The sequence below is a fragment of the Mustela putorius genome, unplaced genomic scaffold (genome assembly GCF_011764305.1).
Source record: "Mustela putorius furo isolate JIRA1106 unplaced genomic scaffold, ASM1176430v1.1 tig00003834_pilon_pilon_pilon, whole genome shotgun sequence".
NCBI lineage: Eukaryota > Metazoa > Chordata > Mammalia > Carnivora > Mustelidae > Mustela > Mustela putorius.
The window spans coordinates 16,242,871-16,256,033 of NW_025421987.1; the positions used below are offsets into that span (position 1 = coordinate 16,242,871).

The 13,163-nt window shown below is 37.8% G+C and overlaps 1 protein-coding gene across 3 annotated transcripts in view; it reads left to right on the forward strand.

Moving 5' to 3' along the window:
* Positions 1–12,773: 12,773 nt before the first annotated feature.
* The window catches only part of CADM2 (cell adhesion molecule 2), a 1,089,711-nt gene continuing 1,089,321 nt past the window's right edge, over positions 12,774–13,163 (forward strand). For 2 of the 3 annotated variants that reach the window (XM_004775049.3, XM_004775051.3), the window contains exon 1: positions 12,774–12,871. In XM_004775049.3, the coding sequence (XP_004775106.1) occupies positions 12,811–12,871 (61 nt within the window). In that variant the 5' untranslated portion in view covers positions 12,774–12,810. The remainder of the gene's footprint in view (positions 12,872–13,163) is intronic. The other variant, XM_004775050.3, reaches the window with a different exon arrangement.

A 13,163-nucleotide genomic window follows, 5' to 3' on the forward strand; every position in this document is an offset into this window, starting at 1 on the left:
AGCTTCTCATATCTTCTACGCACGTGCGTGTGCGCGCGCGCACACACACACACACACACACACACTCTTAAACTTCGTCCTTCAACTTGTGTTTATTAGGGTTGAAGTTACTATTTTTGCTTCCAAATGCTTTACTGGTTATCTTAATTCTCAATAAATAGTTTAGAATAAAAAGAGTACATTAATGGGGCACCTGGGTGGCTCAGTGGGTTAAATCCTCTGCCTTTGGCTGGGGTCATGATCTCAGGTTCCTGGGATTGAGCCCGGCATCTGGCTCTCTGCTCAGCAGGGAGCCTGCTTCCTCCTCTCTCTCTGCCTCCCTCTATGCCTACCTGTGTTCTCTCTGTCAAATAAAGAAATAAGATCTTTTTTAAAAAAAAGTACATTAATAATAAATAGAATAAATAAAAATAAATAGAATAAACTAAAGTGAGTAGAATAAATAAGTTGTTTAGAATCAAGCTGAAAAATGAAAGTGATTATTGTTGAATCCCTTAATGATCCTCAAAATAGGTTCAAAGTTGAGGAACACTAAGATACAAAACAAAAGACAACAATTTGGGGGAAAATATATATGGGAAGGAGTGATAGAGCTAGTACATGTGGCTTTGGGCCTTGTGGCCTGAGACATCCTGACTCTAGTCTGTATAAGGGCGTATAATGGGGCTAGGGGGTATTTACAGTTGTGTTATTGGCTTTTAATGTCTGAGGACTGAGTAAGAGGCATTAGTGCACAAGCTGTCTTAGAAGATGGCTGCCACAAGGGAAGATTAGCAAGCAATGGCATGGATGGCATGGGCCTCAGCAAAAGTTTGGGTTGTCTTGGCCAATTTGAGGGACTTCAAGATGCAGACTGCTGCAGCTTGACCTTAAGCTATACTTAGAGTATATACACTGGCAGCCAGGGCTTTAGCAGATGACTTGGCAGATGCTAGCAAATCACAAAGGCCTTAGTAAGCAGGCACAACTGAGGGAAATATACAATTATTGGGAAAAGACTGTCTTCACAGGCCTCTTAGGCCCTGGTTGGCAGAACAATATTTGCTCCTTTAAAACTATGCAGCAGCTGTGTTCCACATGTGCTAGCCACACTACAGAGGATCTAGCTTTCAACTATGAGTACCAAGCTTTATAAACTTAGGTTCAGACTTAAGACAGTAGTTTTGGATATTAGCTATTTCAACTGATTCTTCTAGAATAGAAAAACAAAATGAGATCATGGAAAAATACTAAAGAAGTCAAACAAGGAACAAAATACCAGACCTTTAGCCCACTAATGCAAAAAATGCATATTTTTGAAGTTTGTAATGTTAAAGGAAAGACTCTGTTGACATGCTGATTTTTATTTAGCCCCTGGGGGCGCAGCTTCAGAAATATCAATAGCAGCTTCAGCTGTAGAAGACATATTTTAGTTGAAACCCAAGTGGGAGGGTAAACACTTTCTAGAAAGCAGGTTTCTTAGGCCTACCATAGTGACAGTGCAATGCAGGAAGTAGGGAAATGACCTACAAATGAAAATGCTTGTTTATTACAAGAATGTGGTCTCTATGCCATCAGAGGGAACCTGTACTCAAGTCATTATGAGAGTGCTAGAAAGGCAGGGCTTGAAGGGGAAATGGTAATTAATATGATAATCACAGCTCCATGATTAATCACTTGATAGGAATGAGTTTTAATTCAGAGGATTTTGGAGACATGGCAGAATGAGTTATCTTGAGGTCATTCCAAGAAGACTAAATTCAAGATTGACAATATCCTCTCTTCTTTACTCTCTTAATGTCAAACCTCCACAATGGTTTCTTACAGGAAAAATGAGTTCTGAGAACAAAATTTTGTCAGGGCAAAACTGTTCCAGATGTGATGATGAGGCCTTTATATTTGTTGCGCTCTGTCAGGCCCTGTGTTATAAAATATTATGTGCACTAGTAACTCTTTGGACTCTATAGTGAGGCACATCACAGAGTTGGCATTAGGCAAGTACCACTCCAAAAACTCTAAAGAATGACACCCATTTCCATTTCCATGAAAGAGTGTCCTGGTTGTAGTGACTGAATGAAAGAACAAAACTCAAGCATTAAGATTTATTCATCTATGATTGAGGAGAATATGAAGTTGAGGAGGGTAAAATTTTACATTAACTTATTTGAAACATAGTATTGCAAGGAGAGAATTTCATTTTATACTTCAATTTCTCTTAGTTTTAACATTTTAGGACTTTAATTTGTAAGGGGATTTGATTTTTATGATTTTAACTTTCCTTTGTAAATTCATAATGGAGGGAGATTATATTCAAATTTGGGTCATCTTTTTGTTACTGGCATTTTATTACTGTATCTATATATTTTGTTCTTGGAGTATATTGTCTTCAATTTTATGGTAGAACTTAGATGGGCCATATTGGACTAAGTGAATGTACAATATTTGTGGTGGGAAATAAAATAAGGAATGGCTATTTAGTCTTGGTATAGTAAAGGCTTAGAACTGATCGAATTAACATGTTTTTATCTGATTTGCATCCTTCAGTGATCCTAGTCAGATAAGATAGCGGTTGTGATAGTGTATCTGTGGGAGCAGAACTGCCTTAAAGTACTGTCCATATTCTCCCAAAAGAGAAATAGCCAGAACCCCACTTGGCTATGGATTTAATGTTAACACCCAGTTTATTAAAAGAACAACAATAAAACCAAACAAAACTGTCACATATTTGGGTAATAGTATTAGTGATAAAACAACACTTTCCTAAAGTTTCCCTCCTCTGAAGGGACCGCAATAACTGAAACTCATGGCTTCTCCTTATCTTAGGGAAGATGCCATAACTATCTGATGAGTAATTTTTGCAATAATAATTTTGACATAATTAGCTTGTCTGTTTTTCATTTTGGAAGTGAAATGTTCACAAAGAAAAGACATTCATTTTGTTGAGAATTTGTCACAAGTCTAATTTAGACTGACTACTACTTCTCTTCCCATCCCAAGTCCTGCTCTGGAAGGACTAGCCCCTGATACTACAGTGCATTTGATAGCATGGATAAGTCTATGAAAATCTGGGGTTCAATTATCCGGCTCTTTTGACTGTCAGGTTAGCATAAAAGCTTCCATTTACCATTTACTGTCTATAAAGCTAATATTTTGGTCTCTAACTCCTTATTCTTTGTCTTATTTATCAAACTCATCAGAACTGAGATAGTGATAAAAGAATTATTTATTAGACCCTTTAAAAACACAAATAAACTTTAATAATACAAGCCACTGTTAAGTTTAGGACAATGAAAATAAGCTATAATTCTACAAATCACCACCTATGTCAAGCCAACAGAAAAGGCAACTTTAGCTGTAGGCTGTTTCTTCCAAAACACATGGTAGCTGTGAGCAAATTTCACTGTCATTTAAATTAGTCTATCTCAGAACCTAGGGAATGATGTGATCAAAATTATTGCAGACATGGAAAAATATTAGTCCATATTTAAATAGATACAAATAATTTTGATTTTAGATACTAAGTTATACTGACTCTGATTTTTTTTTAATTTACATTATACGAAGAAAGGTGACCACTTTCATGGAGGAAGAATTGGTTAAAACTATCAAATTAGAATTTTTTATTAAATGTTATCTGTAATTTTCTTATATAATTATTTAAGACAATCTTTTTTTTGGTTATTAAATGAAGTTTTGGTATATACAAAGGAAGAATGCATTTTTTTTTCTGTTTAAATGATGTAAAGTGGAATATGTGTTATAATAAAATCCCTCAAGGGTTTTGGAATGCAGACCAGTAATGAAAGCATGGAATCTAGTTTATAAGTTAGAAGGATAATATGTACCATAGAAGTAATAGGAGCACAATTGGGAAAATGAAAAATATAGAAGCCTTGTGTGCCTAAGGAAAGGCATTGACATTTTCAAGTGATATTTGATAATGCCATTTCTGTAAATATGTTTTAAGTACAGAAACCTTTTGCATGTAAAACCTGTGGAAACTTTTTCCTGGGAAATCTGTAGAGACAACTAAGAAATCTTTTCAAAAAAAATTATTCTGGTTCTCACTTTATGGAATGGGTATCCAGATACTCTAATGTATGCTGAGACAGAATATCACTTTGGTGTTCCAATAACTTCTACACTTTCCTATTTCTTTTTTATTCTCCACAGGGACTCAAGTTTTTATTTTATCATGGGTGTGGATCTGACCGTGGTGCTGAAATATGTTTTAGTAGGACTTCCAAATTGTGGATTCAGCATACATGGAATAAAACACATTTTGTAGTAATAATCTTATATCTCCCTTTTCCTATATTTGATAAAGGATAAGACAAGTACTGGAGATATGCAATATTTAAAATCAAATTGGCCTGACATTTACTACTTTTATAACTTGATCAAGTTATTTAAACTTTCTGAGGTAAGATTTTCATTTATAAAATGGTAGTCATACTGGAGCTATTTTATAGGATTGTTAAGGATTGTACATAGTACTGTAAAAGCATCTTACATAAAAAGTTTGCCAATACATATTAGATCTTTTCCTCTTTGCCCATAATCCTTTATTGCAAAACTAAAATTTTATTCATTACCAACTTGTACAGTTCTAAATTACTTCATTTATGTGATGCCGGTTGCTAAGATAGTCAGTGATATAAACTTGATTTATCATGAATGGGACATTTTTGGACTGAACAGTTTTAAAACTGTGTGTATATATTGATGTGATCCATGTGTGACTTTTCAGTTTCCAGGGAGATTTCATGTGATAGAGATACTTTTGGAGACAGCTAATTTACCATTTTTGTCAAAACTATCAAGTGAGTAAATAATACTTGGTAACACTGTGGCAAAGACACTGTGGAATTATGCCACTTTGAACATTTGGTTGTGCATCAAGAGGCATTTTGTACTACTACTCTTCTTTTATTTAAAAAGCTGTGACCTTAGATAAATCATTAAACTCATTATGTTTCACTTGTAATAAATTGTGTCATTTTATTCTGTGTAGATGGTTGGTTAAAATAATCTATACGCATTTGTTAAGCTTAAACACAGAACAAAATGAAGAAAACACAGGAAAAAATTTAAGCATGGCCTTAGAATTTGTTATATCTCCAATCTTGTTTCCCATATTCTGAATAGTGATTCTTAATGCCATCCACCTAAGAGCTTAGGTTTACCAACATTCTTTTTTTGAAAAAATGCTTTACTCTAAATGAGAAGTGAACTGGAATCCAAATACAAAATTTATTTTATTATCAAGTACTTATGCTTTTGTCTTAAACTCAGGATCTTTTTCTAAGGACTGTATTCTCAAATTTCTGTTTTTATGTTGGTCAGAACTTCTCTTTGGGTATCCAAATCTGTATTTCCTTATCTTTGATCCTCAGTTTCAGAATGACGGTCACCCTACAATCATGCCTATATGACTCCACAGACATAGTATATATCTATCTGCTTGCCTTCCTGAATTGAATATTGTTTTTCTGTAAGCAGTCCCACACATGTAGAGAGCTTGCAAGCTAGTTGTTTCACCTAACTCTAAATTGCTGTACAAATCCTAAAGAAGTGGTAAATTCTTTTCTGTAGTACCAAATAGTGCAGTATATGACTAGAATTCACATGACGTGTGTATGTGTGTGTGGGGGTGGTGGTGTTAAAGACTTAGATAATGGAACTAAGAGCGCATCCAATGTCATACTGAGTTGGGTCAGATTTGATCTTAGACGCCTAAACTAGAATTTAAAATGACCTTGACAAATTAGAGAAGTCCTCCAACAAAAACAGTATGAAACTCAATAGTGATGAGTACAGGTTGGTACACAGGGGAAAACAATTAAGGGTGCCTGCAATAAGCACAGGAGTGACTCTAAGCAATTATGAAAAAAATATGTAGGAACTATAGGGAAAAAGCTGGAAATTAATCAGCATTAAACTGTTGTGAATTTTCAAGAGCTGATATGACACTTAGATACCTAGAATTATATGAGCTATCATAGAAAAGCAGAGAAGTAATATTTTGGCTCTGTAAAATCTGAGGATAATCCTTTTCCAAATTTTGCTAGTAGTGAGAACTTTATTTTTGCAATACATTTATTAGTTGCCTATTTATTGAGACCCTACTATGTAGAGTGTGAAGTGTTACAGATTATCATTTGATACTTCATTCTAATTACCATAAGTAACAAAATAGTATTGTTGTCAAAGTACATGTATTTTGTATCATATTTTTTAATTTTGTTATTTTCTATAGGGACATCTGTTAAATTTTGTCTGTCTAACATTTCCTCATTTTAGGAATTGTTTCTTCCCCATTTGATGGGATTGCTTACTTAGTTACACCGCCATACCTTCAATGTCACTGGCCAATCAGGGAGAGTGAGTGACTGATAGATGGACATGTAATTAAAGACAAGTTGTTTCTAAGTCATTTCAGGACTGTTGTTAGGGTTATGAGGAAATAGCTCTTTTATGTTTTCTGAAATCTCTCAATGCAGTTATGGGGTAAACCTAGAAAGTAGAAAATTTAGAATAATACCTGTTCATTCTTGGTTATCTCAGAAGAGCCATAGTACAGGATAATACTCTGGGTATCAAGGTTCCCCAACTGATTACCAAGAGAACTCATGGTTTTACTGTGAATGTTAGGAGAAAGAGGCAGATCTATGGCAAAATAAACAAGATACATTAGTTAGAACTTCAGCATATCTGAGAGGTAAATCTTATTCCCTAAGCAATTTAGCATCCAGGATTTAGACCTAAAGTTGTAGAAATATCATGTTGGTGGCGATGAATGCCAATATGATACTTATCAAATGAAAAATATGATGGTTAATTTTATGTCCCAACTTGTCTCGAACACAAGGCACCCACATATTTGTTTAAATATTATTTATGGGTGTGTCTAGAAGGGTGATTATAGATGAGATTAACATTTGAGTCTGCAGACTGAGTAAAGCAGATTACCCTCTGTGATAATTAATTTTATATGTCAGCTTGATTGAGAGATCATTCTAGGTATGTTTATGATGGTGTTTCTGGATAAGATTATCATTTGAATCAGTAGATTGATAAAGCAGATTGCTCTCCCTAGTATGGGCAAGCACGATCCATATAGGGCCTGGATAGAACAGGGCCTGGATAGAACAAATAGCAGAGAAAGGGCCTCCACATTGTGCCTGCATGCATGAGCTAAGACAGTAGTCTTCTCCTACCCTTGCACTGGGATTTACATCATCAGGTCCCCAGTTCCTAGTTCTTCAGACTTGAACTGAATGAATGTATTCATTTTCTTGAGACGGTTTCTGTTTGTTTGTTTTTTAAATATAGCCCATCTTCAATATCACTGTCCAAGAGTTAAGAATTATCTTCATGATATTTGCATTTACCGCTGGTCATTTGTAAAACTATTTTACTATTAGTGGCTATTAAACATTAGGATCATATGACCTTCTTTAAGGTAGGGTGAACATTTTCTTGCTTAGAATAAATGGAGGCAATGGAATTATCCTTCCTGATGAGTTTAAGAAATTGTGTGATGGACACATATCTTAGATCATTTAGATTCAATCATTGTAGAGATAAAAGTTACACTATATAACATCACCAGGTCAGTTTTATTCTGTATATTCTGACTGCATTATATTAAATGAGAGAATGTATAAATGTTGGTCATATTACCATTAAGTTTATTCATGTTAAAATACAGAGATAGCTTATCTTGAGATTATAAATCAATGAATATTTATGAATTTATTTTCAATAATTTTATATAGTATTATTAATATAAGTTGAAATTCTACCAATAAGTCATTTTGGGTAGAATGGGATGAAATAAAATGTCATAATTCTGAAAAAAGACATTGAATGTTTTGTAAACAGCAAAATGCTAAGTTAAAATGCATTTAAAGGCAGTTAATACTCCTTATATACTGTTATGCATATCTTATATATAGATAGTACTATATACTGTATATTATACTATATGTACTATATACTATACAAAAAGATTTTTAACATCTCTGCAACTTAGGCAGCTGACCTCATATTTAAAATGCTGGCGAGCATGGAGAATGACAATCAATGCTTCCAGTACTCAATAAGCTAATTTTCTTCCACAATGGTCTACATTTTCACCAAGCCATGAAATTTCTTTTTCTAGGTCAATTTACTGCCAGAGTCAATTTGCTATGAGAGTCAATTTACCATGGATTTTTAGATTTTTAGTCCTGGGGATCAATAATTACTATATATTTAAAGTGTTTAGGTATTCCATTAAATTTAGTATTTTAAAAGAGAAATATAGATATCCTAACTAAGCATGTGAAATCCCAGAAAACATGTCCATAGTGGTAAAAAGTGACACAAAAATTTTCCCATTTTGATTTCAAAAAATTTTCCCTCAATTAAGACTTTTTTTTTTAATCTGTTATCTTTTCAGCTTTACTGAGGTATGGTTGACAAATAAAATTATAAGATATTTAAAGTGCATATTGTGATAATTTGATATACATATACATTGTGAAAGGATTTCCCTCATCTAGTTAATTATCAAATCCATCACCTTAAAGCTGTCAGTAAATTACTTTGCTCCTAGTAGAATAGAAAAGGCATAAACATCGCTTCATTATAAATTCCAATTCTTACAATCTGGTGTAGAAACAGTTATAAAGTAAAAACTAAGTGCAGCCTCCTCTGTAAAATACATCTTTAAAAATCTCTAGTATCTATGGTACTAATGTGGGAGTAAAGGCTGTCATCCTATTCTGTGACAGTACAAGCAAAGAGGACATCACGTCCATGGCAAAGAAAAAGTATGTACTATCTTTACATAACTTTTAAAATGAGTAGTAAATAAATAGCTTGCATTTAAAGCATTAATTTCTCTCCAACTTAAAATTCGTTTCCGGAAGGGAGGTGGGGGGAATGGGTTAAGTGGTTGATGGGGATTAAGGAGGGCACTTGTGAAGACCATTGGGTGTTGTGTGTAAGTGATGAATCACTAAATTCTACACCTGAAACTAATATTACACTGTATGTTAACTAACTAGAATTTAATAAAAACATGAAAAAGAAAACCATAAAATAAAATTCATTTCAAAACATGAAATTAAATATTGAAAAATATTTTGCCACAAAGTAAAGGATAATACAATGCATAATGATAAAATCTTCCAAATAGGTTTAATATTTTAGACTATTGCATATAGGGATGCATTGATAGATGCCATCTTTTGGCAATTTATGAAATTAATTCATCGTCTGATGATTCATAAGAGGTCAGTTAATTTGCACATTTCCAGAGATACTGATAATATATGTAGGTAATAATAGCCTTAAAACTATGAAATAAAGATGTTTAAAGATATTTAATTGCATTCTAAGAAGTCTTTTAAGTTTTAGAAATGACTTTATTCATGCAATGACAACTCTATAACATTTTGACCATTGTCACACTTTAAAATATTGAAAGATCTTACAACCATTAAACATTTGATAATTTTTAATTTAACTGGTTAATAGCATCTAAAAATAGACTATTTAGAAACTAGTTTTATATATCTCTTGTATTTAAAGATGACATTATTTATCCAAATGGTCAGAGCTCACATTATAAGCACCCCACCACCACCACACACCAACACACACACTTTCAAGGACTGAGTAAGTTCAATCTCTCTTCCAGTCCCCTGACTGGGTGGATGAGCTAAAGAGAACTCTTAATCATATGAAAGTCGATGACTCTCATCACAGTCAAATTTGCAACCATCTTAAAACTACCTCATTAAATTAATTAATTTTTTTTTTTTTTTTTTTTTTACCCACAGTTTACGAGAAGAGTTACTTCTATGTTGTGAAAACAAGGAAACTGCTGGGACTCCTGCAAATAGTAATTTAACAAAAGTCCTCTTGGTTTCACAAAACACCCACTGGAATTCTCCCCGAGGTTGAATCTGTGGTAAAACTGTGTTAAAGACAGGTGCTGCTCATAATTTGTATAAATCACACTGGAATTTTGTTACAATGAAAAATCTTATTCTGTAGGTATGGGATAGGGCCCGAGATTCTGCAGTTCTAGCAAGTTCCCAGGTGTTGGTAGTAATGCTGGCCTGGGGATGACCTACTATACAGCCTACAATAGGCTGTTTCAGTGTAGAAATCCCAATTCCTGAGATAGTTATCAACAAGAACAAAAACTTGCTTCTGAGTATTAGTAACAAATGCTGAGATGCTCGTGTTTGGTTGGGGCATTTTCTTGAATACCACAATCTTGGAGTATTGAATGTTTGTTTGTTTGTTTATCTCAGTAAGACTTTAGAAGTCCTCAAATGCAGCTCCCTTATATTATGGTTAAGGAAACTGAGGGTCAAAGAAGTTGAATATATGCCCAACGTGGTAGAGCTAGCAGGAGGACATGTAGTAGAACATAGGAACTTGGACTACCCTTTTGATAAAGAAACCCTACCTTTTTTGGCATTTCCATTTTTTATATTTTCCCTGACACAAAACCTAAGCATGAGTCAATAATGATTAGAATTTCACCTTTTGATGCTCACAATAGTTTAAATGATAGCAGTATCCTTGGACTTACTGACTTTCCTAACAGCTGAAACTCACAGTAGGCAGCTATCTCTTACAATAATAAGAGTATTCACACAAACTCTTTCTTCTAGAGTCCACTTGCAGTTTTATTATGGACATTTTGCTTCTTAATTTTCAGAACCTGGGGAGAAAGGTGGACAGAGAAATGAATGGGTCATTAGTTAAAAGGCAAGGGTTGCATCTGTAAAAGGTTGTGGCAAAGTAAGCAACAAATGGGAAAGAGCGAAGGGCATCAATATTGATCGTGCTTCTCATCTTTTCCTCTGTCTTCTTGCTTGCAGGTTTCTATTATGCAGTCTCTCAAACAAAGGAGACTTTTATTTATGGTGTGACTGATTTAACACTACTGAACTAGTCCATCATTTGCTAATTTGGTCCAGTTAAAAACTGGTCATAGGGAAAAGCCTGGGAATTAAGCTCATTTGGAAACACAACTTCTGGTTTATTTATGACCCGCTCATTTATATCACCTCTTCTTCTAAAGGATACTTTTCAGGGTGCTGATTTATAGAGGTGGTTCTTTCCAGATTCCTAAATTCCTTTGCATGGCCACTTTTGGTCGAGTCCCTGAAGATAGCACATTTGTGCCCCCCCCTTTCTTCAGGCTATTATTAAAGCATTTGTAGAGCATCGCCCAAGATTTCCTGCTATCCTGAATTAGAAAAAAACCCACTAAAGAACTAGGGCCACCATTTATAAAGCACTTACACATTGTATGGCTCTGTACTGACATTTTTACATTCTCACTAATCCTTAAAACTCTAACAGGTAAGTACAATTACTATCCATGTTTGCAATTGAGGAGGCCTCAAATTTAAACATTCATTAAAATCAGTGAACATTATGCAGCAAGAAGTGATATCTACAGGATTTGAATTGGGGTATGCCTGATACCATTATTGCCATCCACTAGGTTCTACTGAGATTTATACCTACACTAAGCCAAAATTCTGAAAAACAACAACAATTTCATCTCCTCCATCCTTAACTTTTCCTTCTCTGCCTCACAAGTTCTTGTAGGCAGGTAGGTGTGCCGCTCCCTATACTTAGCCTCTCCCACGCCTTCTGCAATCTCTCTTTCGCTGCTGGGAGCTTTAAGAGAATGCTACTGCAGCTGGTGAGTGGGCAGATGCAGCCACCATCTGTTCTAAGAGTCCAAATGCGCAGAAGAACTTCGCACTCAGGACCTGGCCCAGGCACCACAGATTCCAGAATCTGCTGGGATCGTGGCTAACCCCGCCCCCTCGCGGTGGCGATTGGCTGAACCATTCCTGAGAGCAAGACACGGATTAATGAAGGCGGGTGTCTCCTCTGTGAAGTTAGGGCGAGGCGTCTCTAAAGAGGTAAGACCCGCGGGGGGTGTGTGAATGGGGGCTTCAGTTCTTCCTGCCCGAAGGGTCCTTGAGAAGCCTGTTTGTTTTTCCCGGCGTTTGTCTCCACCCATGCCTTTCTCTCATTGGCCAGGCCCGGTAGGCGGCTGTGCTTCCATTGGCCAGGGGGCGGTGTCTGTCCCTGGCCAGGGTGGGGGCGGGGCCTCCGCCGCGCTGAGCTTGCCCTTGTGTCTGGTGCTCTGTAGAGCTGCCGCCGCCGCCGCCGCTGCCGCCGCCGCCGCCGCCGCCGCCGCTGCCGCCGCCGCTGCCGCCGCCGCCACGGGTGCCTCTGCTGCTACTGCAGCCCGAGCATCCGGGAGCCGTCGCCGTCGCCGCCGCAACCGCTGCTTCTACCGCTGCCACCTCCCCTCCCAGGACCCCAAAACACCCTGAGCGCGAGCGGTGGCTGCTGCTTGCTTGCTCCCCTTCTGCCCCCGCCCCTCCCTTCCGTGACCTACCCACTCCTTGCAGCCCTCGCCCGCACCTTCTCCAACACCCCGGCATCCCTGCACCACCTGCTCGGGCAGCCCCGGCGGGCTCTGGGACTTGCTGTGAGCGCCGAAAGGAAGGCAGGCTCCGAACCCGTGCCTGGCTGACGGGCTGTCGCGGCTGCACCACCAGCCGGAGGAGGAGAAGAAACTATTTCGCCCACCGAAACCCCATTCTGCGGGTGCTTCGCAGCTGCCGCTTCTGCTGCCTCCAGTCCAGTCCGAGGGTTCGATCACCGCAGCGGCGGGGACCGTGCGTCCAGCAGGCGCCGGGAGGACACCGGCGGATCCCTGCACTCTGGTGTCCCACTCACCAGCATCTCCTTGCCCCCTCGTTCGTTCCCTAACCCATTAGAGAAGGGACCATGATTTGGAAACGCAGCGCCGTTCTCCGCTTCTACAGTGTCTGCGGGCTCCTGCTACAAGGTAATCCCCGCCCCGCCGCGGGGAGCATCAACTTCACGCCCATTCCCTATCATCCCCACTCCACCCCATATTTCCACTCTCCCCTTTCAGTCCCCCAGTCCCCGGCGATTTCCACCCCCTCCCCCTACTCCCCGGTGCGGCAGGGGGCAGTGGCAGTTTGCTCCAGCCCCTCGAATCTCTAGCGCTGGCTCAGCCTTGCTCTCCCAGCAGTCAGCCCCTTACGCGGCACCTTTCGCCTTTTCATTCACCTGAGCTTCCTACATCTCTCACTCTCAATCCCCGCCAGCCACCC